Genomic DNA, 26231 nt, shown 5'->3' on the forward strand with positions numbered 1-26231 from the left:
CAAAACACAGTAATCATAAACAGAGTACGTACTTCATCAGGCCCATCTCCCCCCCTTGATAAATAGCCCCCATGTGATATAGTAACAATTCTGAGTTCAGATAGTGCCTTTCTCCCAAAAGAACTGAAAGCACCTCCTATACAGTACTTGCAGAGAATGAGGCAGCAAGCTTGGGGGGACTCAGGCGCTGGTCAACTTCTAATGTCAATACCGGCCTCCATGGAACCTACAGTCTAAATTTCCTACATACCCATACAAACAACACACACATTATAGCTATGTCACATAGCAATAACATATTAATGGATAACATTTTAAACATTTATATAATATAATTATTAAAGGCGAAATAGGAAATGTTTCATATCTATCAAGTTTAACAATATTGGATCATAGAATATTGCACAGTTTTGTTGTAAAATTAGGAAACTATATACAGTAATGAAGTATAATATGTTTGTTGAAACAATCTGAAATGAAATGAACGTTGGATCGGCCTGCCACTCAGTGGGCCATCCATTACAATGATTTTGCAAAAGTGAATTGTGCCTACAAACTTTTTCAATCCAATACCCAACATGCTCGGTCACAGGAACCAGAAGTGATGCTGTTGTCAGCGGTTCCTTTGACTGGCGTATGAGTTGGTTGTTGGTTTGCCAGTGTACACTGGCAGATGTACCAATATATCTACAAGATACCTGTATAATCAGCATCTGCCATGCTGCTCAGCTGACATGATATGTCTGTAAACAATTATTTTCCTAGAAAATGCACACCCAAAAAAGTGGGGTTGACTAGAGCTCACAATCTTTTTTTCTATTGATATTGAAATCCATGGTTATTGCACGTGAACCCACATCAAACTGGGATTTTGCTAAGTGGTAAAGGGTCCAGTTAGTCGAGTATGCAAACCTGGTAGCTAGTAGGGTTTTACTCAGAAAGGTCCTGGACGAGCTGGAGTGTAAATGGCTGTTTCTAATTTTTTTAATCATTTTTAAAATAATTTTTTATGAAAGCATCACACCTCAAGCATCCAAAATAACAGAGTATATACAGATGGCCAGCGGTAGGGATGCAGGGATTCCTGACAGGGATCAGGAAAGTATACAGTACCTCATCAATGTAGGCATTCTGGATCCGGTGTTCTGGCACTAGTTGTGAGGCCAGAGTCGGTATTGTGAGTACCGCATCCTTCCTCTATGATGCTGATTGCATCCCAAAATAGTATTATAGATTTCAGCAATGAAAATAGAAGGACATTTCCTGGCTCCAATCGCTCATAGTGGCATAAGTAATCCTTAACATGCTGTATTCACATGACCCAAACACATAAAAGACATCAGCTGATGTTGGCACATCATTCAAACATTCCTTGTACCAGGGATAGGAGGAGCCCAGATTCCAAAGGAGCTGCAATGCCCTAACAATTATGAGCGATATGTCCTATCATTTATATTTTTATTACAGTAGTAAGAACATATTTTTGACACATGGCCAGACAATGATCGTTTCAGAATTATCTCTGAATTGTGATGCTTCAGATGCCTAAATTAGATTGTAAGCTCATGGGGGCAGTGATTCATTGTTTGACCTTGAAGAGCTACTACACCAGCTTTGCCGTAAAAGTATTCATATTGCTGCAGTAATGAGCTATAAATCTGAATAATTTCAAGGGGACCATTCTGAAGTCAGAGGGTAATTAGGATTTTCTTATGACTCAATCACTGGTACTTCCGCAAAAAAACTTTTAACAAAGCTCTCAGTTGTGAAATTACTTTTATGATGTATTGAAACTACCGGCATATTTTACTGGGGTTTTTTTTTATTTTTTTTACAGGATAGTTGTGCTAAATCTATGTATCACTTGAATAGAATAGAGCAACTGGTAATTATAATTGGGCTGTAGTGAAATATAACACCTTTCTGTGAAAGAGAATTTCAATGCACCTAATTATTTGGAGTCCCGTCTTCTATTAAATTAACTTTAAATGTATACTACTTATGATTTGATTTAAAATGCAGTCATTTAAGCAAATGGATTATATTTAAACCAGAGTACTGAATACATTACAAATTACACAGGTAAATGATTTCCTAATACTATGTATAAATTAAAGACACTGTAACCTCCGAAACCGTTATTGTGCTCAGTAAGAAATAAACTGTTTATGGCATCCTTCCAGATAATGTATATGGGGTACCTCACTACGTGCATTGGCATCATTGTGATCTCTCCAGATGGCCTGCTCTATGCTCTGTCCATGCTGCCACATTTCTGCGTCTAGAGGGACTCTGAGTGTAGAGTGTATAAGGAGGTTATGGACCAGAGAGATAAATATAAAACTCTAGTACAGTATATGAAAATACCAGCAACAACAAATTATTATTTGTTCTTAATAGTGCTGTTTTACAGGCTGTAGCTAGTGGCGAGCGAGCGGTGCTGTCACATTGTTGCTTGCAGGATATCTGGAGCCTGTGGTATTACTGCAGAGACACCCATAGCCTTCCTTGGAAGATCCAGGCTGGTGCCCTGCAGTCTGCGGAGCTACTCAAGTTAGACCTCTACTTCCCAGATGTGGTGGCCCTGCCCCTGTCATGGGTTTAGGGGTTGAATTGAAGAGAAGATACACTTTATTGATTTTTTTGTTGTAAAAAAACAACAAAATTATAATCCAGGTCACAAAGTAATTATAGGTTAACAATTTTGATTGAAATCAATTTTAGGAGGAAAAAAAAGCTGTTTTTCAATTGAGATGTCCTTGCCTTAGTACTCTGCAATTGTCTATTTGACGGAAGGAAGGAAAAGGTTATTATAAGGATGATAACAATCTTGGACAATACTGTTTCTTTTCCGACGACAGTCCCTAATATTCATTTCCTCAATGGACAATCTGGCACAGAGCTCAGTGCTGACCTGCTGTGGCACTGCCGTTTTGTGATGGTACATAATAATTGTTAAGGTTTCGGGTGTGCACCCGTAGCTGGGACTGCTGTTCAGGACAGCCACGGCAGAATCCTACACTACCTCTGTTGACCCCCTGGGTAGGGTGACCGGCTCCTGCAAGAACTAGGCTTTGCCTGTAGCCGCCACATTTGGAAAGGGCGAGTTAGGCCCGCCCTGGCTCCGATGCAGCGAGGAGTTGGTTATAGACAAGGAACCGGGGATCCACCCAGGGTACAGTCAAAAGTATAATCTAACTAAAGGATCCTAACTGGAATTAAAGGAAAAAAGGCAACTTGCTGTTAGCTAATAGCGCCAGCGACTTAGTCGCCCACCAACTGCGACCGCATAGCATACACAATATAAGAATACACCACACCAAAAAGCACACGACAAATGACATGCACGAAACACATAATTTCCCACTGGGACCACCCAGTCCGGGAAAACTGAGAATGCAGCAACTGCTGAGGAGAATCCCCCCCCCCCCCTGAGTTCCTCAGTGGGGCTGAAATAACAAAAGATAAACAAGGCCCAGGAGGGCACCAAGCCAAGAATAAGGAACCAGGTTCCCAACCGGGGAACTTACAGTACCAGGAACGGACCGCCAACCAACCGATGCACCCCAGGAGCGTACCAGCAGCAGACAAGCACAGAGGAAGATGGCTGGGACCAGGCAGGTGGACAGCACTGGAACAGAAGCTGAAGCTGCCAGATAGGATTCTGTAACTGAGTGAAAACGGGCTGGAACTGCCAAAGGCCAGGAAGGCTGCACTGGGCTAAGTGCAGGGAGAAATGGACAATTGCCAGCAAACGGCTGGTGAGCTCAACAGAGCAGTACCCAGACAGGTGGCCAACTGTGGATCGGTAATAGCAGCTATTTGCACAGAAAGCAGGAAACAGGAAGCTGGAAGCTATAACTGGCAGAGTATTGCAGGAGAGCCTGCCCTATAAAGGGCTCAAGTAATTAATTACATCTGGTGGAGATCCAGGCTGCTCCCAAGCTTGTGCTTAACGAGCTCATTACCTTGCAGACTTGTGAATAATTAGCTCCCAGAATATTGAGCTGATATGGCACAGACCTACCACTGGAGGCCACCAGTGAGTCAAATGCCAAACACAAACTGAACAGAAAACAAAACTGAACTGACCCTGGTTCCTAACAATAATTTTTTACCATTGCTAGTATATTTTAATACTCTTTCCTAGAACTCATGGTAACTTTAATAGAATTAAAAGAGCTGCCTTCATATTTAGAATTACTAGGAGATGTAGTCCCTTAGGTAAATGTACTGGACTGTACAGTTAGGGGAAAATGTAGTTATCCTATCTTCCAATTTAACCATGAGCACTGCAAGCATACTAAACATAATTTAGGCGAACACAAGAAATTATGAAATGTCTCTACTATGTGCCACGCCGCTTTTCCTTTGCATTTGCATCTTCCATTTGACAGCTCTATTTAACATTGTGCTACAGACAGATGGAGTAACTCATATTAGAGCTGCTCCTATCAATTCTATCGCCATCCACCACCGCTCCCCATGGGTCCCCGAAGCTCCCTGCACCCCACCCTAACCCTGCCCGTCTCCCTGCAGCGGAGACAGGCAGGGATTCCGCCACTCGCCACCGTGTGTAAGATGCAACACCTTTCCGTCAGCAATTGCCAGCTCAGGGAATCTGACAATTCCCTGGGCTGGCTGAGAGGTGCTACATCTGTAAGTCACTGAAGCAATAAGCAGTAGTAGCATTTAATCTTAGTATTATTGGTTTAATATTTTCATATCCCTAAACCTTTCCAGGGACTATATATATATATATATATATATATATATATATATATATATATATATATAGATAGATAGATAGATAGATAGAGATATTGCACACTGTTCCTTGTAAAAACCTGGGTGCTGCAATCACATAATACTAAATAATACAGCGTTGTCCTGCACTGAATAAGAGATCAGCACACCACCATTTACAACATGTTTAAAGTTTAGTGAAAAAAATCTATCAAGCATGCTCTTGGGGAAGGAGGTTAGGAAGGTGGTCATGCCCCGAAACAGCTGTCCGCCACTATGCTGTTCAAATTATGATCCCGCCCTGCGCAAATATGCCAAGTAACATCTCTTGTATTTTTGCATCACTTGCTGCTAGAATTATTTTGCTTGATGGATTCAGATTTTTTTTAACTAAACTTTAAATATGTTAAAAATGGTGGTGCCCATTTCTGCTCCTTAAAAAATGGGGATATTGTTCCCCAAAACGTCTGTTATACTTGCACTTTTTTGATGGTTAAAATTTTGACCAACTCCAAGTGCCGCTCCTTCTACCCACATGCTACTGATTATTTCTGAAGGCACCGGGGCATTTTATATTAAGGCAGAGCGATATGCGTTGCGTGTCAACCAGAATAACCTACTTAGAGAGTTTGGGTTGTATCATTTGCTCCCTGTAGAGAGTGATAGTGAAACTATGTATCATGCAAATACAAAACTAGACACCTTCTACCACCAGTCACCATCCTGCATTTTCACAATGCCTCATTTTGGTTGCACACACAATATTTCAACATGGCACTACTTCAGCCAAGACTGTATGATTGATTGATAGATAGATAGATAGATATCATCATTGGCCTCAAGTCTCTTATAGTATGTTGATTGAGTCCTCACTACTTATATTCAAGCTGTAATGTGTATTAAACTGTGGTGCTCTTTATTTGTATTCTAATTTTGTTATTTATTCTGTTATGCCAAGTTTTGTCTCCCAGTACTGTTCCTTTGTACGGCGCTGCAAAACACTTGTGGCACCTTATAAATAAAATTATAATAATAATAACAGATAGAAAGACATATAGTTATGGTGGATAGATAATTAAATTGCAACCTCTGATAAAGTAAAGGTACACACACTGGCCATTTTTGAGCAGCATGTATGCAGAGCGATGATGCTGAAAATCGCTCAGTGTGGATTTTCACCTGTCCAAGTGATTTCCGTTAGGGTGGACAGCTTCCCATAGCAGGACGCTATGGAAAGTCATCCATCCCATCACTCATCTGCTGGTAATACCAGCAGATGAGTGGCGGCAGCCATACACATTGGGCAGCTTTTAAGCTGAAAGCAGCTCAAATGGTTAAAGTGCGCTGCTTTCAGCTCAAGTGTGTATGGGCCTAGATGTAACATGTTTATGTATGTCTACATTGTAGATATTTCTAGATAATATGATCAATGTTGAGCATTTGGAAAGGAAAATACAGATCCCATAGTGTTGACCTCATATACTCTATTAAATAATCTCCACAATTCTTCAAAGAACTAACAAAAGAATTTAAAAAATTGCAATGGTCCCTGTGTCTCTGTATCACTATTGGAAAACAGTAGTTATAGAATACTTTACAAATCCACTTTGGGGTTTATTCATTGTGAAATCTAAGGCACAGTTAGCAGTGCATTGCCTTCCATTCACTTGAATTTAAGCTAATGTATTGTTAACAGCACATTACCCTCCTTCTGGTACTTCTGAATGGGGATTCAAGGCTTATTACTAATGTGAATTTTCTAATAGATTCATCATCCAGGCAAGCCAACGTGATACAGCTTTTGCTGCTTTACAGCTCTGACAAAAGCAATATTCAAAGCAGTTTTGCTCTGTTTCACAATGAAATTTGCAAACCAGTAAAACCATCACCTGTAAAATTAGACTAAACCATGCCAATAACACTGAAATCTATTATATATATGATCAATACTTAAACAACACATCAAGTTATTGTTATTATTTTATTTATTTTTTAATTCAAAGGAAATAAGATATTATTGAAGGACATGTGATAGAACATAGTATCTCAGCCTTCTTTAAATAGCCCCAACTGACTGTGTTTTGAGGTTTCACTTGTGTGATAAAATAAAATATGGAATAATTGCTGGCTAAGTATTCAGAATAAATTAATTAATTGAATTTACGCAAGCATGATTAAAGACCACTGCTCAGAAAGAGGGGTAAAAAATCTACATATGATGTGTGAAAACATCAATCATACGTTATCTGTACATTTTAAGAGTTATTTTTAATATTTAAAATCCTGCATAGTTTCCAATGGTGTACACGTAAATATATATCCCTCACCAAAATGCTTATCATAGACCGTAATTGTAACAATGCCACCTGGAGGTTAAAAGAAGGTAGTCTGAGGTATTACAGTAGTACAGGTTGAGTATCCCTTATCCAAAATGCTCGGGACCAGAATAATATTGGATAACGGATTATTCCGTATATCAGAATATTTGTATATTTCAATGAGGTATCTTGCATTTATGTTGTATAAACACATCAAACACACATAAATATATTTTATTTGTGCATAAAAATAAGGTTTTAAAACATGAAACAAAGTTTGTGTACTATCTCAGGCACTGAATTTGAATGCCAAGCAATCATTTTCTTGCACCTATTTAGTGTCAGTAACATATCTTGTCCTCAGTAGTGCTGATACATATCATGTCCCCAGTACTACTGTTACATATCATGTCCCCAGTAGTGCTCTCAGCAAGAAAAAAAAATTTCTTCACTTTCTGGAATGTATGGTTTTCGGAATAATTTGGATAAGGGATCCTGTAATGGTCCATTTTAAATCATTTTCTAATTCAGTAAAATATATCTAATCCCTCATGCCTCATTCTTTTTTCCATTTTATATACAACTTTCTGGGGGTTTTATTACCTTTGGACTGTTTTTGGGGATATTACATTGCTGTCTTACATCACATTTTTTTACACACTATTGATGTTCAAATCAACAAATGGAATACAGTCATGTACTACATATGGTAAGCAGAAATACAACTAGGCAGTGCTTAAACTCCACCCTGTACTCTGTGTCCCCATTAATCTGTGCACTGTGTAAACCAATGACTGTAATTTTATTATGTTATCAGATATTCTGTTATAATTAGTATTGTCTTATAATTAAATATGATAATAAAACATTCGAAAAGTATTTTTAAATTATATATTTGTTTTATTACACTGTCCACCTTATGACACTAAACCTGAAATTATCTCTGCTTACAGTACGACTTCATGGAACGGTTGGACGGCAAGGAGAAGTGGAGCGTCATAGAAGCCCCGAGAGAACGTCGTAGTATCCAGACCCTGGTGCAAAATGAGGCTGTGTTTGTCCAGTACTTGGATATTGGAATCTGGCATTTGGCTTTTTACAATGATGGGAAGGACAAAGAGATTGTATCATTCAATACAGTTGTATTAGGTACATTTATTTATTTATTTATTTATTTAAGGGTGATTATGTACAGTTGATATGTTCCATGTTTCACCTCCAACACAGTGGTGTTTTGTATACACTTTGTGCACCCAAATGGTGCTTATTGAGTGTGTGTATTCTAATATCCGTAATATAAGTCAGACATTACTACGGTTCCCCTTAAACTTTTTGAAAGAGCTAATACAGATGGAGCGGAAGACATCTTTGGCCGGCGCTCGCCAGATCCCTTGCACTGGCGAGTGCCGGCGATAGAGACTTGGACGCGCGTGCGTCTCAAACGCACGTGTGTTCCAGTATCCCGTCGGCGGGGGGAATGGGAACCCTGTCCGTCTCCGCTTCAGGGAGACGGACAGGGTTAGGGGGGGTGCGGCAAGGCAGCGAGGACCTGGGGCGACTGTTGGTGAGGCTGCAGGGACCCGGGGGAGCCCTGTTGTAAGGGGATGCGCACGCATCTTGTGCGCGCGCATCCACTTATGGTGGCTGGCGGGGGATGGCGGATGGCGACTCTTCCGCCATCCCCTGCAAAGATGTCTCCCGCTCCATCTGTACATTACACGGGACTGAAACACATATCCAAGCACTAATAACACAGGGAAATGCAGTTAAGCCATATTCAGACACAAGAATGCCCTGGCGCATGCAGGTGTAATACAGGTATATACTGTAGGTCTCATAAGGCTGAGCGTGAGTTAGCTGGAATAGTGCATAGGGATCATTGGTGTATAGTACATCGTCTTCTATGGTGACTAACAGAAACACATTTAACAGCAGTACTACATTTGTACATGTATCCATTTGATGTCACCCCTCATAATGCATGGGAACATGAATCTCCTGCACTAGCTATACACTAAGTCAGGGGTTCCCAATCTTTTTTGAATCACGGCACCCTAGAGTATCAGAATTTTTTCACGGCACCCCTAGGCCAAAAAAATAAAATTTAGATTGGGTTTATATGCAATTCTTAGGGTCAGTTATGTGGTAAAGGGCAGGATTTGCTTCTGTTTGTACACATTTTATGATTGGCAGCCACCAGCACTGGTTTCGCTCATTAATAACTAACCATTAATAATTTGAGTTGGTCCTGGACCACCAACCAAGGGCACCCCTGCATGTGTCCCGAGGCACCCCAGGGAGCCACGGCACACAGTTTGGGAACCACTGCACTAAGTATTCTCTACTTCTGTCTCTCGCGCCTCCGGCAGTTTGGGCTATCCTTCTAAATTCCCAGCTAGGAAACGCCAAAATATATGTTGGAGTAACCAATCTTCCATACGGGGCGAGGGTGGACTCCACAATACATGTTGGAGTAACAAATCTTATATACTTGTGGGGGCAAATCTGTCAAAAGCAGGAGATGCTGTTGATGTACAGTTGTGATGTCATTGGAGCGCCATCAGCAGAGCCCTACATGTTGCATTACTGCCTGTGCAGGAAAATGTACTTTGTTAGCATACCATATGTGTGTATGGGTCGACCAAACTACATACATTGTGTCGACGACAGGATCATAAAGTTGACACATGCATTAGGTTGACATTAGGAAGGTCGACAGTCAATGGTTAACATGTTTTTTTTCACTTTTTTTTCCTCCAAATGTCGACACCATATTGGTTCACCATGTGGCTCACTGTGCTTGCCATGCTTCGGTCACACTGTTCTATTCTCCCTCCACGCCCTAGTGTATGGTAGGGCGTGAAATACCACCTGTTGGCTCCAAAAAACTTATGCCAACCTTTTGCCTGTGTTGACGTAAGGCCTGTCAACCTTCAGTGGTCAACCCAATGTGTGTAGTATATAACAAGTAAAGGATTTTTCCACAAAACAGGGCACTAAAATGTAATATTTCCTTCAGGGTGCATAGAAAAGGAGACGGCGACCTCAATGGCTAAATTGTGTGACTGCTATTATACATATGAAAAACACACAAATGTAGAAATACATCACGAGATGCAGCTGAATGGCCACTGACTACATTTTTAGAAATAATCCTTATAAATGTCTTAAATTTATTTTTATAACCATTCTTCTTCAGTGTTAAATGAGTTTGTTGTAAAACCTCTATCTCTTTTTTTCCCTGCAGTCCATAGTGGTGCGAGAAAAATTGAGCAAGTGTTTTTTTTTCCCTGATTCGCCAAAATATGCGCAGTGACATCTTGCTAAGCACAAGGTGTGGCTGTGTGTATATTGGGCAATTACAGGAGGAAATATCCCAATTTAAAGCTGAGTCCTTTGAGATATTTATCTCGTCTACACAGGGATAAATGTAATAATGTGTGAAATATTGGAGGCATGGGAGTTTTGCCAAAAATTACCGCATTTTTAAAGCAGCAATCATTTACAAGGCAAAACCAGGAGTGTCTTTCCTTGTAAATCATTGTAACTTTAAAAAATATGACCATTCTCAGACAAACTCTCGCACCTCTGGCTTCTTGCCCCCGATTACTTTTAACTCACGGCATTTGCTTGGACTCGCATCAGAAGGACAATTGAAGAAATGAGGAGGACTGTAGCTGGGACAGCAGACATCTGAGAAAGAGATATAATTTAGGGGGGGATACTGTATAAGAGACCTTGGAGAGAGATAAAGTGGAGAGAGAGGAAGTATCAACCAATCAGCTTCTGAAATTTTACGGAGGGTATTTGAAAATGGGTTAGGCTCTGATTGGTCGGGATTTTATCTCTCCACTTTATCTCCAAGGATTGATACAGCTCCAACTTAGTATTTAGTGATTCTTGATGGAAACTATCAAATAATGAAATATTATAAAATACATGACAAATAATAATTAAAAAAAAAACTATAAACCATAGCAAAATGGTTTACATAGAAGATGGCTTCCTTTTTTCAACACTTCACAACACCCAGACTATTTAAATGAACTATTTGTATTTCCGATATACCGGGCATATAAGTGTATGGATACACGAAGACAAGGTGCATAATTTATTTTTAAAATTCGGTACTTGTGAGTTATCCGGACGCCCGATTTCAAAATCGGGTCGGATCGGGCACATCGCATCGCATCGCATGCGACCATCGGATGCGATGCGATGCGATGCGATGACCCGATTTTTCCATAGGAATCAATGTTAAAATGGACTGAGTCCATTTTAACATGGAATTCAATGGGAAAAAGGGGTCCTTTTCATACCCCTACTATCCAAGTGGGCATGGAGTTGGATATAAACCTGTGGCGAGCGTAGCGAGCCACCGAGCCCGAAGCGTGGCGAGCGTAGCGAGCCCCGCGAGGGGACACGGAATACCGTCCCCTCGCGGGGCTCGCTTCGCTCGCCACGCTTCGGGCTCGGTGGCTCGCTACGCTCGCCACAGGTTTATATCCAACTCCATGCCCACTTGGATAGTAGGGGTATGAAAAGGACCCCTTTTTCCATAGGAATCATTTTAACATTGATTCCTATGGAAAAATCGGGTCATCGCATCCGATGGTCGCATGCGATGCGATGCGATGCGATATCGCATCGCATCGTATCTGATTGTATGCCTTAACTTAAGGCATACAATCAAAAAATCGGGCGTCCAGATAACTCACAAGTACCTAAAATTCTCTTGTGTGTGTGATCATCATCTATCTCTGTTCTACGTACCCACTTGTGAACCTGGGGGACTAGACGCCTTGGGCTGATTCCGTCAGTTCAGTAATTATTATACATACGTCTGCTTTGCAATGCCTAACAAGTGGCAATAATTCAAAGTCAACAAATCTCAGGCTTCAGTTTTGCTAATTTGCTAAGGCAAACACACTTTGCTTTATTGCTTTTCTTATGAACCGTCTACAAGCCACTTCATAGGAGAGGTTTAGATTTGGTTTATGAAAGTTTGGCATATACTATACCAGTGGTTCTCAAAGTCAGTCCTCGGGACTCCACACAGTTCACGTTTTCCAGGTCACAGGACAGGTGCACGCATTACTCACTGACACATTTTAAAAGATCCATAGGTTGAGCTAATTATTTCACTTGATATTGGGCCAGATGCACTAAGCTTCAAAAGTGATAAAATAGAGCATGATAAACCACCAGCCAATCAGCTCCTACCTGTCATGTCACAGACTGTGTTTAAAAAATGTCATGCAGGAGCTGATTGGCTGGCTGTTTATCACTCTCCATTTTATCACTTTTGAAGTTTAGTACATCTGGCCTTCTGTGAGGAGACCTGCAAAACATGTATGATGTGGGGTCCTGAGGACCGACTTTGATAACCCGTAAACTATATTACTATACTGTAGTCATTTTTAATGTGCCCAATATTTACCACTACAGGTGACATTAAGCTGGTTGAAGTAGTATTTTCACAATGAGCTTTGTAGAACAATTCATTTTTTTCATTGATCAACATTGACTGTTGCAATGTGTTCCTGATCTTCAAATACTGTAAGCCTTAAATATTATTTTCATATGTTTCAACTGGTTGTGTCTATGAACCACAACAGAAGCATCACTGCATTATACGCGCAGGTACCTGAGACCTTATCTTTTCACACATATTGCAATTTCAGGTTTTCATAACTTGTATCTGTGAAAACTAGCAGTGCATGGTAATTATAAGGAAATCAACCCCAGCGAAGGGGGAGGGGGGATGCTCTTTTCATGTGCATGGAGTACGGACATCAGAACATGGGCTTGGACAAACCACAATTGAGGAGTCAGAGGTAACTGTTCTAATAGCCAGGTAGGCATCTAGAGAAGCCAATGACAGTAATTGGACAGATATCAAGAGAAAGAAACAGCATTTCATTCAGTTCACAGGCTCTTGCACATATGCCTATTATCAGAACTTTTTTCCTATCAAGGGCAATGGAAAAAGCTGAAAGCCTGTGCACTCTGTGATCAACAATAAGAGAGGGAGCAGCAGACATATGTCAACCCGAGATCGCACTAAGTACACCTTTGGATATTGAAAAAACCACCTTCTTGTGCTTTCAAGCATAGGAGCGGAGAGCCTGGTTTGATGAAAATCACGGTGTGCAAATAGTGTGACACGTCTTTAAAACAAGCTGTGTCAGGATTATTTTTCTTTTGTCATTAACATGTCTCTTGGCTGGCATTATACTCCGTTTTATACATATATATATATATATATATATATATATATATATATATATATATATATAGTCAATGGGGGGATCTAGCTCTACCTGTAAAAGTTTTCTGCGCCATGTGCCTGTATCAGGTCATAGATAGCTAAATGTGTGGTGGACGCAGCACTCCAAGCGGTGGGGGATCTGCACATGCACAAATTTGCGCATGTGCAGACCGCCTTCGGCAAGTTTCACACTCTTGTTTATGATCTTGCTAAGCAGTGTATGTACGATGCTAAGTAAGCAATGCTGAATCAAGCGCTTAATGAATTACTGAGATCAAAAATATACATTTGAAAAGAGTTGTGTTTTTTAACAAATCACTCAAATCGTTTTTAACCATTTGGCTAATTGGCTTTTCAGAAAGTCATGTGAGGGCACAGTTGGAAAGATCATAGTGGTTTAAAACAAAAGACGGTACTTGTTTCCTAGTAGGGCGCCCACGATTTTGATCGTAGGCATCGCAAGCAAAAAAATCGCGTCGGTCGCGTCGCGTGCTGACAAAAAAACGCATGCGATGCGACCGACGCGATTAACGCGATTTTACATAGGGAACAATGTTAAATGTCCCAATTGACCCGATTTCACATAGGGAACAATGTTAAATGTCCCAATTGACCCGATTTCACATAGGGAACAATGTTAAATGCCCCCCCCCCCCAATTGTTAACGCCACTCCACAATCAACGTCAACCCGAAGCGTGGCGAGCGCAGCGAGCCCGCGAGGGGCGGCGGTACGCGTCCTCCGACCTTTTCATACCCCTACTATCCACTAGGGCGTGGAGTGAGAATAGAATAGTGTGGCGAGCGCAGCGAGCCACCGAGCCCGAAGCGTGGCGAGCGCAGCGAGCCCCGCGAGGGGACACGGACACCTGTGAAGCCCGCAAGGGCTCGCTGCACTCGCCACGCTTCGGGCTCGGTGGCTCGCTGCGCTCGCCACACTATTCTATTCTCACTCCACGCCCTAGTGGATAGTAGGGGTATGAAAAGGTCGGAGGACGCGTACCGCCGCCCCTCGCGGGCTCGCTGCGCTCGCCACACTTCGGGTTGACGTTGATCGTGGAGTGGCGTTAACAATTGGGGGGGGGGGGGGGGGGCATTTAACATTGTTCCCTATGTGAAATCGGGTCAATTGGGACATTTAACATTGTTCCCTATGTGAAATCGGGTCAATTAGGATGTTTAACATTGTTCCCTATGTAAAATCGCGGTAATCGCGTCGGTCGCATCGCATGTCATTATAATGGCATGCGATGTACACGCGATGCCCGCGATGGGCGCCCAGATAGGAAACAAGTAACCAAAAGACAAAATGTCATTGATTTCAGAGCATCTGGGAAGGGAAAATGGTTTAAGCAACAAAGTATATAAAAAGTCAAAGAAGTCCAAAAGCTTTATTGTCAAGTTTGTTCAGATGTACTTCAAGCAAGTAGATGACAACCCAAAACGTTTTGTCTTTTACAGACTTCATCAGGGGTTAATTCTATGACAAAAATACATTCTAACAAAAATACACATTAAATACAAATGTTACAGAACAATTTTTAATTCTTATGGAGACGGACTTTAAAAAAAAAAGTAAAGGTAAAATCAGCTCGCATCTTAAAAATAGATGGTCTGTGTATAAAAGACCATTAATTAGGTTCTAAGGAATCCATAAAAATGCAAAACAAGGAAGAGAAAAAGAAAAGGAGGAAGGAGAGGGACAGATTACGTAGTTGGTATATATATATATATATATATATATATATATATATATATATATATATATATAAAATCTGTCCCTCAATTTCCGTTTTTTCACTTCGCCCTAATATATATATATTAGGGCGAAGTGAAAAAACGGAAATTGAGAAATTCAAAATTGGCTAGTGTGGGAAAGTTGTGATTAAGAAAGGTGCAAAAGCATTTTGATCTGAGTCAACATCTTCTGTTCTGGCAAGAGGCCTGAAGTTTCACTTTTTTGGTGAAAATGACGAAAACTGTGAAGATGCTCCGATCTAGTTAAAATTATGTCAGGACGTCTTAGAGTGGTTTATTAATATACTTTAGCTTAGTAAAAGAGAGTACAAGCTTGTCCTAGTGCAAAGTGACTGACTGGCGGGAGGAAAAATCCCTGATAAATGACCCATTTTCATGGTTTCAATTGTGAATATGGTGTTTTCTCCGAAACATGATGTAGTTTTTTTTTTTTTTTGGGGGGGGGGGGGGGGGGAGTGGATGCTCTGAAATTGATGTGATCAAGAAAAGAAACTTGGTGGGAAAAAAAACAGGGTAAATCCCTTTTGTTTGCCTTTAATAGAATAGTGCACCTATGTGTCTTCTATTGTCCAACAAACATGTGCAGTAGGGCGGAGTGAAAAAACTGAAATTGAGAAATTCAAAATCGTCTAGTGTGGGAAAGTTGTGAGTTGACCTGAATAAGAAACGTGCAAAAGCATTTTGATCTGAGTCAACATCTTCTGTTCTGGCAAGAGGCCTGAAGTTTCACTTTTTTGGTAAAAATGCCAAAAACTATGAAGATGCTCCGATCTAGTTATAATTATGTCATGATGTCTTAGAGTGGTTTATTAATCTACTTTAGCTTAGTAAAAGAGAGTAAGAGCTTGTACTAGTGCAAAGTGACTGACTTTGCACTAGGACATTGAGCATTGAATACTGGCCATAGAATTAACCCCTGATGACGTCTGTAAAGGACAAAGGGGGGGATGCTCTAACATCTGTGCCCCCTTACCGCCGCACATCGCTGGCTACTGCTAACATAATTATCGCATATGCTCTAAAATATGCAATAATTATGGCAAAAGACAGCTCTAGCTGTCTTTTGCGGTGAGCCGGCGATGCGCGGCGGATCCCCGTGGCTCCCCCCTCTCTCCCTTACCCGGCTAATTTTGCTGCTGCTGCAGGGGGGGCGGACTCTCCTCCTCCCTGTACCCAGAAGATGATTTTCAGTGCAGGGTGGAGAAGGTCACAGGTCTGGGCAGCACATCGCTTTGCTGCCCAGACACAGGTGAGGGGGGTTCGGTGCGAGTCAGCGGTGGTCGGTGCAAGGCGGCGTGGGTCGCATTAAGAAGCCCATAGGCTTCCCAGGGGGGTTTTGCTGAATATCAAAATGTGGTAAAAACCCAGATAACGGGGTTTTTACCTCATTTCTGTTTTAGAGAATCTCCCCCAAAATGCTTTGGGTTGTCATCGCTTTGCTTGAAGTAGATCTGAACAAACTTCACAATAAAGCTTTTGGTCTTCGAACTTTGACTTTCTATTTCAATTAATATTATATTATCAGGTTATTCTGCAAAAGAGACATTGGTGCCACCCTACTTTTGTGTGTGTGTATCTGTGTGTGTGTGTATGTGTGTGAGTGTGTGTGTGTGTGTGTGTATGTATATATATATATATATATATATATATATATATATATATATATATATATATATAGTAAACAGTTCAAACAGGCTCTGTCACTCCAGCGGTCTTAGTGAAAAGGTTTTAATAAGTGATCCGACGTTTCGGGGCTACAACAATGCCCCTTTTTCAAGGTGTACAAAAAACAATAACAGTGTGATAGGTCTTACCTTATATACAGGTATGAGTGGTGCAAGTGTTCTCACGTAACACTTGCACCACTCATACCTGTATATAAGGTAAGACCTATCACACTGTTATTGTTTTTTGTACACCTTGAAAAAGGGGCATTGTTGTAGCCCCGAAACGTCGGATCACTTATTAAAACCTTTTCACTAAGACCGCTGGAGTGACAGAGCCTGTTTGAACTGTTTACTACTAATTGTTTCCTTGGAGCACCCGCGGCAGCTGCTTTACAGAAATCGGGAGTGCCAGGCTGATTTTCCTTATATATATATATATATATATATATATATATATATATATATATATATATATATATATATATATATATATATATATATATATATGAAAGGGGGTACCTTTGGTGCGCAACAACTTCGTTGCTGTATTAGCTGTTGATCAAACCAGACCTTATAGTTATGCTTCAAATAATCATTTGTTTATGTTTATACCCATAAAATAAAAGCCCTATGGCAGCCCATAATTCTTTTAAAATATTTTATTCCTGGTATATCAACAGTGGTAAATATACATAGAACAAGTCAATAAATAAATAGCATAAAAACAACTTTTTTAGTTGCCTCAGTACTTAAGGGTACATGTAATGTGCCACCTACTGTATACATATATACAGTAGGTGGCGTATATAGTTGACCTCTCATGTGGTGCAGTAGGTGCAGATTTTTTAAAATGATGAACCAATGCGCTTTGTCCACATAAGGGACCTAATCAGGGATGAATTAAAAAAAGGAACTAGTCTGCATAAACACTGCATAAAGTTATTTTCCATGCTATAATGAGAAGTTCCTAAAAATGTTTTTTAGGAGCCAGGTGGTTCTTAAAACTTTTTCACAGGAACAAAAAGACAAATGTTTCTTGGCTAATAAATGTAACCGGATTCTTAATATTAATTTAAATATTTTGTTAAAAACCTGGTGAAACCCAGTAAGATAACCTAGAGTGTGTGAAGTGTGTGGCACCAACAGAGGGAGATACGCACTTAATTGAGTGCCAGTCTCTAAATACACTAAATATACAGTAGCATCATTTCTATAGTAAGTAAGTTTTATTTTTATAGCGCACTTTCTCCAACAGGACTCAAGGCGCTTCTATAACCCAGCTGTATGATTTTCTGTGGAACAAAATGAGATATATATTGCATATATTGTAAAGCGCAACGGAATCTGCTGCGCTATATAAGAAACTGTAAATAAATAAATAAATAAATATATTGTATATAGCTGCTTACATTGAAACATCCCCCATAATCCCATAATACTTCCACTGAAAGAGCCATTGCTTTTCTATCAGGCTTCTGATACCATTTGAATGAATTACAACAGCGCCTCCGCACATACAGTCAGGGTAGCGCATGCACCATAGGAGTTTTCAGACTTTTTCGCACATGCTCAGTTGCAAAGAATAAAAGTACATGAACAGCGGCAATGTGTGCGTATTGTGTACAACTTAGAATCAGTCCCTTACTGTTATATTACAATATACTAAAGTGACTTTGCTTTCTTTGCATTCATATTAATATTTTCTGAATGTGAGTGTCATACATATATATTTTTTCTTTTCAAGATTCCGTTCAGGATTGCCCTCGGAATTGTGATGGGAACGGGGAATGTGTGTCAGGAGTCTGCCATTGCTTTCCAGGATTCCATGGAGCAGATTGTGCAAAAGGTACTTGTGCGGCCATGTTTATAAATCTTAGCAGCTACTACAGTACCTGTTTTTTTAGCAGGTTTAGATTCCAGAAAGTTTCCAGATGTAAATAATGTTTGAGAAGTAAATTTATGTTCCTTGGGTTACATTAAGTACCTCAGCATGGGTTTGTACTGTTGAAACTAAGGTGGCTATCCCCAATGAGATACAAAATGTATGCAAAATAATTAGTTAATTATTATAGTACTAGGTGATTCATCGCGCCCTACGTGCGCTCTTCACACCGTCATAATGGGCTCCGCCCCTTAACCTGTGAAGGTGTTTATTGTGTGAAATAAGGTACTTGTTTCCTAGCACGGCGCCCACGATTTTCATCTTATGCCATCGTTTTGATCACATCGCATCTCATGCGACCCGATCGCATGCGATGCGATCAGACCCGATTTTTTAATTGTACAGGCACCCTGATGGGTGATTACTATGTTAAATGCACCCCCATTGTTAACGCCACCCACACTATGAACGCCAACCCGAAGCGTGGCGAGCGACGGCGGTACGCGTCCTCCAACCTTTTCATACCCCCACTATCAACGTCGGCGTAGAGTTGATATTATATAGTGTGGCGAGCCACCGAGCCCGAAACGTGGCGAGCCCCGCGAGGGGACGCGGATTACTTCACATGTATTCCGCGTCCGCTCGCTGTGCTCGCCACACTATATAAAATCAACTCCACGCCGACGTGGATAGAGAGGGTATGAAAAGGTCGGAGGACGCGTACCGCCACCCCTCGCGGGCTCGCTGCGCTCACCACGCTTCGGGTTGGCGTTGATAGTGGGGGCGGCGTTAACAATGGGGGTGCATTTAACACAGTAATCACCCATCAGGGTGCCTGTACAATTAAAAATCGCATCGCATGCCATTGTAATGGCATGCGATGCCACGCGATATTAAAATTCTACAGTTCGGCTCTTAGGACCCAAAAATCGGGTCCCATCGCATACCTTAATTAGTGGTATGCAATGGCATATGATGGGCGCCATACTAGGAAACAAGTACCTGAAATAAGTTGTAATGAAGTTGCCCTTGAAGAGAATATATGTGAGTAGAGAGGTGGATGGGTGTGTGTTATAGGTAGTGGTGGTGTGTTGCGTTGGGTGGGTGAGGGTTAGGTGCAAGAGTGTGATTGGTGGTGGAAGGTACTTGGAGATGGGGTGTGTGTGGGTTGCGGGGATACATGGGGTTTTTGAGTAGCAGGTGGTGTTGCGTTGGTTGGGTGAGGGTGGTGTGCAAGGGTGGGATAGGTGTGTTAAGGTGGTTGGTTGTGGTGTGAATATTTGTCAGTACAGAGGTGGATGGGCTGGTGTTGTGGATGGTGGAGGTGCGGGTGAGGTGGTGTTGCAGGTTGGGCTATGTTAGGTGAGTGAGGGTCAGGTGTAAGGGTGGGATGGGTGCTGTGGGGTGGTTGGGTGCGGGGATCGAGGGGGTGGGTGAGTTGCAGGTGGTGGTGGTATGGGTGGGGGAAGGTGTTTATTGGTGGGATTTGTGGTGGACAGATGGGTGCGTGTGTACTGTCGGTGGGGATTTGGCGGGTTTACATGCAGCAGTGCAGAGGCGGAAAGGGGGATGCCTTGGGTGGGTATGGGTCTGGTGCAAGGTTGGGATGGGTGGTTGAAGGTGGGGTGGGTGGGGGGTGCAGGGATACAGGGTGTGTTTGCTGGTGAAGGGTCAGGGGGTGATGTGCCAGCGCTATCCAGGGCAGGAGGACAGAAGTGTGTGAGGTTAGTAGTGTTGTGAGTTAGCGGCTGGACAGGAGACCAGGAGCATGTGTGCGCTGCATTTATTAACGGCAGCTCAGGCAGCAGCCAGGGGTGGCAAGAGAAATATTTTTGCTGTGTGCACTGATATTTTAGGGCCCCCACATAATCCCATCTCCCCACAACCATGAGCTTCTTGACCTCCTCATCTTACCTATAGTTTCTAGGATCCATGGCCCCTGTCCATCAACTGGGGACTTACAAAGTTCACATCTGTTTTTTGTCTATACTACACGCCCCCCCCCCCCCTCCCTGCCCCCCGCAGACTCCTCTCCTCCTGCTGCTGGCGTGCGGCTAAAAGGCTGCGCAGTAAGGCTGTCCATGCGCAGTGCCAGGGGACAGCCGACTCAGCATCCGTGCGCTGAGTGGCTGCGGCGGCCTGCACTGTACAGGAGACCCCCGGAGTGCTGCACAGAGGGAGGTCTGAGGGGCCAACAGCAGTCATGGGCGTTATGCAAGCGTTGTCAGTGAGCGAATGGTGAGAGGGCAGCGGTTCCTCCCACGTCTATCGGCGTCTGCATGGGAGGGGTGCACTACATGATGGCACACCCCTAATTGGAGTAAGGGCACACCTCCAGCGGCGACGTCAGAGGATGTCGGTATGTGTTCCCCTGTATATAGTAGTTGTGTGTTGGGGTGGATGACCCATAATGTGCGTGGGGATGTGTGCACATGATGGGTCACTTCTTTTGGTGCCCTGCGGCACCTATAATAATTATGTAAGACTGTGTATGACTCCGCGTCTGTGTGTACACACAGTCACAGACTGACCGTTCTGGCCAAATATATAAGAGACACTGTTGTAATAATTATTATACAGTATAATTAGGTGATGTATTGATCTTCACAGTATCATATCATTTTCTATTAGAATTTTTGTGGGTACTGGCGAGACATCTGGCATGGGGGAGGACAACAAAATATGTTGCCAATGTCACTTCGTTCTTAACAAAATTGTAGCCCCTCATTGAAGCAACATTTATCAAAAGACCTAATCCTTGACCACACATCAGCCACGGTACATAGAAGATGCCGTGATTTGTAACAATGGCAGCAGTACTATCAGGAATTATATGCATCTATATGTAGTAATACAACCTCTATCCAAAAGTGAGTGATAGGTGATTATAGCACAGTAAATGGCTGTGGAACTTCCAAAATTCTCTCTCATTCTCAGACAGGGAATGCAAAAATAAGTATTGCCATTGTTTATTATAGACATAAGAATGCATCAAGAAAGTATACACAACTTAACACATTATAGGACACTCAAGCAATGGTAGTAAATACCTGAGCCTACAAATTCAGTGGCTGGAAGATAGCCAAGATTACACTTGCACCACTCAGATCTGCCTAGGAGAGTTCTTTCAGAGATACAATTGATTTATGTGGCATCAGTGTTACAGCCCTATAATTGGTCCTGTCAACTTTCCCCTCTAAATATAAAATGTGTCTGGCTATTTAGGATTACTAAGACCTGACTGTCTTGTTTACCACAAACTATTTCACGCTTGTCACTAGTTATATAATGTTTTCCACCAACTGTTTTATACTTTCCACAATGTATTTTATGTTTTCCACAAACTATTTTATATGTCCCACCAGGCATGTATCAATTGAGGGGAGGGCTTGTGTGCAGTCTCCTTCGGAGTCCCCTCCCCTCTCTTACTGCTTGCAGTGCTGCTCAGTGCCCTGAGCACCTGTACAGCGGTTCTCAAACTGTGGGTCCTGTCCCCAAAGTAGATCCCGACCTGCTCATCATGGGGTCGCTACTCTATGTTGCTGACCATCAGGCTGATGACTTTTCTAATCTAAGTCAGTGATTCAAGGAGTCTGAAACATCTGTTGAATTGTCTGTTATGTTAGACTCTTACCATCATTTTGTGCCTCCACTATGCTGTATGTACAGTATGTGCTGTCTGCTGACTACACATGTGATGTGATGACCTTCTGAAGTAACTTGCTGGGGTCCTGTAATAATTTTTATTGTCTGATGGGGTCCCAGAGCAAAATAGTTTGAGGACCCCTGCACTAGCAGACTCTGGAACTATGCCAAAGTATATGGTCCATGTGGCAGCCATTTCCACACTAATATCCCTACTGTGCATGCACAATACACTGAAAATGGCCACTGTGTCAATTTTTCTTTGATTTTGCAATACTGTGGGTTCCCATCTGGATTATGGAAAGGTAAGTATTAAAGAAATGGTTGCAGGTTGGGCAGCATGGGTCCCCCTGGACCCAGGTGCCATCGAGCACTGCAAACAATGTGCCAATTATAGATACATAATTGCTCACCACAAAATATTTATTTTTTCCTTAAACTATTTTCTACTTACCACACAGTATTGTGTTTTCATATAGTATTATTAGTGTCCATAATTTCTAAATGCCAGAATATTTACAGCACTGTACATAAAAAAAGCAAATTAAATACAGTAACATAAAAACACAAGATAAAGGTGAACCTACTCAAATGAGCCTAAAATATCTGAGGTTGGGGAATGATTGATACATAAGGAATTTTTGCAAAGTAATAATTGTAGATGTTGATGTGGAAAAGGAAAATCGCACGCCCCCTCCCCCACTGCAGAAAGCCGCTGGTCAGTGCTGTGTGCTGAGCAGAGGAGAGAAGCAGCTGCAGCACTAGCCTGTCTTCTCTCTCCCAGAGCGGGTGTTCCACCCGCTGGACTGTCGGCAAGCCACACCCGTGATATTTTTTAATGGGGCATGGCCATGCCCACTCCCATTGACAAAGCCCCTCCCATTTGTCACACCCATTTTTACCAGGTCCTGGCGGCACTGATGACAGTGCTAATCATGTAAAGCAGTAGCATTATCAGCCAAGGCCATCTAAACAGCATTGTAGGCCCTGGGCAAACAAATGTACTGGGACTGCAATCAAAAAGAAGAAGTGTAAGGACCACTGGCGCTAAACTTATTCACATTTATTTTAATTTAAAAAACATAAAAAATATGACCTCAAATAAGGTCTGACAATACATGAGTTAAAATCAAGTTGAAAAGAAACCGGGATGTGCCTTACCCAGATTAAGGATTAGTGCCAAATGTGGGATGTATACAGAGTGGATGAAGCATGCAACCTGCTCCAAAGGCTGAGTCTGGGAAGGTCCCTGGTACACTGTTAGCTGCAGTCCCACCAACGCGTTTCGAGCTAATAAGCTCTTAGTCAAGTCTGGGGAAGAGCTTATTAGCTCGAAACACACCGGGACGACTGCAGCTAACAGTGTAACAGGGACCCCCCGGTTTCTTTTCAACTTGATTTTAACTCATGTTTTGTCAGACCTTATTTGATGTCATATGTTTGATGTTTTTTAAATACATTTATTTATGTGTGAATAAGCTAGTGGTCCTTACACAATTTCTTTTTTATTGCAATTCCATTATTGGTGTAAGGGACACCAAGTTATGTACCATGGCAGCTTAACTAAGTGGAGCGCTCGAGGGAAAGTATCAGACATTCCAAACACAAATGTACAGGGATCCCTAACTATCCATTAACAGGAACAAATGAAGAAAAAATCAAAAGATGCCCCTCCTGCGGTCATGTGCATTTTTTTCATAGGCTTCTATACAGTGAATGTCGGTCAGAACCATCTACCATTCAGGATGCTGAGATCCATTACTGCTTTATGTTTACACTGCAATATAGATCAATATAGATCCTCACCCAAATCTAATTCTCTCTGCACATGTTACATCTGCCCCCCCCCCCTGCAGTGCACATGGTTTGTCTATTTGAGAAGGCCTTTGCCTTTGCGAGTGAACCAGAATAAGGGCCATACAGTACTATTTTGAGTTAAAAAAGTTCCAACTGCACTTTGTTTTTAGGATGATTCCGTATCAGGCAGCTCAAGGCTGACCTCAGTCATCTCTAACCACCCTTCACCCCAGTTGGTTATTTTACCGTATTGTTTGGGTCCCTTTGCAACCCAGCATTCTAATTGGCTCACACTGCTTATTTTACAAATTTGTTTTGAGCTGCTCAAACCAGCAGCATTCTGCCAAAATCCTAAACAGTAAGAATGTTTGGTTTTCAGATCAACTCAGCTAAACTGTCATTCATCTGTAAATGGCCATATAGCCTTCCAGCTCTCCAGTTTATTATGACTTGACCAGTTTTAAAAGTACACAGCAGATCAGTGTAACGACAGGCAATGGAATGTCACGCAGTGTATCTAAATTTGGTAAAATAGTGGAACTGTGCCCTTTATTAGCAATTACTAGGTTTACTGACCATGAAGATTTATTTTAATATTTAAATAAATATTCAAAATGAAAGTAACTTTGTAGCCATTTTGCACAACAGTGAAACATTTGTTTCTTCTTGTCCTCTAAAGAATATACAGTACATTTAAACTTGCACTGCTGATTTCGGAATAAAGTGTAATTTATATAAAATGAGCCTGCTCTGCAGAACCACTCACTCTTTAGCTGTGCTATTAATCACAGTTTGATGCTACAAGAAAGTTTAAGGCGTAACTATTTTTGCTGCAAATATCTCAAATTTGAGTAAAATACAACTTTTCGCTGTTGTATGTCATTATACTTCCTACTGATTCATGTAAATGTATTTTGCTTGTGTTTAACAAATACATTCTTATTCTTATAATCCTCCGTTGTTATTATTACGAGCAATCAAACTATAGTATAGAAAACATGTAGCAGTTCTGTGCCTGTCCTATGTACTTTAATGATTGACTTTGAGTACTGTGTGTAGTGTTCAGTCTAGCACTCTGCACCTGTCACAAACCGTGCAGTTCCTCTTTCCTGCTTGGGGTGTCGCTCTCTGCTCTGGTACATACAGTACACTCTGGTCTGTATCTCAGCACAGAGATACAGATCAGACTGTGCTTGAAGCACCAAAGCAGACTGCAACACCCCCGGTCAGGAAAGAGGAACTAGACCTGGGGTAGCCAACCCTAGTCCTCGAGAGCTACCAACAGTGCATGTTTTGCAGGTCTTCTCACAGAATCACAAGTGAGCTAATTAGCTCCATCTGTGTATCTTTTCAAATGTGTCAGTGATTAATGAATGCAGCTGTGCAGCAGGTTGTCTGGAAAATGTGAACTGTTGGTAGCTCTCGAGGGCTAGGGTTGGCTACTACTGAACTAGACTAATAAAGAGGAACTGCACGGGTTGTGACAGGTGCAGGATGTTAGAATTAACACTACTGTATGCATTGGCAGATTCAGGGGGCACCAATGCACATGCTTCCCCTATCATTTAGGAAAGACAGGCATGGTCTCTTGTATCTATGCTGTGGAAGACCACCTATTGCGGATCCTGGCACCTGGAAGTCTCACGCAGCATAGAGAAAGGAGACCATGCTGGTGTGTATCCCACACAGCATGAAGGGACTACAACACATCCCTACTGTGCACTCCTGAGAGTGGAGAGCCAGGGGCACATAAACGCCTTCACTGTCATTGGGGTAATTTCATCAATGGGCATCAGGACACCACTGCTGTGCACACTCAACTCTCTCCCTCCCCCAATTTCTTTATCTCACTTCATCTCTGTCTCTCTCTCTCTCATGCCTATCTTTGTCTTACTTCCTGTCTCCTTTGCACTCCTTGTCTCTCTAGCCCTGTTTTTCTTACTCTATCGCTCTCAGACTCCCTGTCTCTTTCTCTTTCGCGCTCCCTGTATCTCTCTCACTTCCTCTCTGGTTGTCTTTCTCGCTCCCTCTCTCTCTTGCTCCCCATCTATCTCTTTTTTTCCATCTTTCTTCCTATTTTTATCTCTCCCTGTCTTTCTCTCACTACCTCTCTGCCTGTCCCTCTCTCCCTGTCTCTCTCGCTCACTCC

At 41.9% G+C, this 26231-nt stretch overlaps 1 protein-coding gene across 13 annotated transcripts in view; it reads left to right on the forward strand.

Moving 5' to 3' along the window:
- Positions 1 to 26231, forward strand: part of TENM2 (teneurin transmembrane protein 2) — a 2252147-nt gene that overhangs the window by 2002106 nt on the left and 223810 nt on the right. For all 13 annotated transcript variants that reach the window (XM_083181867.1, XM_083181872.1, XM_083181875.1 and 10 more), the window contains 2 exons: positions 8018 to 8213; positions 18503 to 18604. In XM_083181867.1, coding sequence (XP_083037993.1) covers positions 8018 to 8213; positions 18503 to 18604 — 298 coding nt within the window. The remainder of the gene's footprint in view (positions 1 to 8017; positions 8214 to 18502; positions 18605 to 26231) is intronic.

The sequence above is a fragment of the Crinia signifera genome, chromosome 4 (assembly GCF_055691185.1).
Source record: "Crinia signifera chromosome 4, ASM5569118v1, whole genome shotgun sequence".
Classification (NCBI taxonomy): Eukaryota; Metazoa; Chordata; class Amphibia; order Anura; family Myobatrachidae; genus Crinia; species Crinia signifera.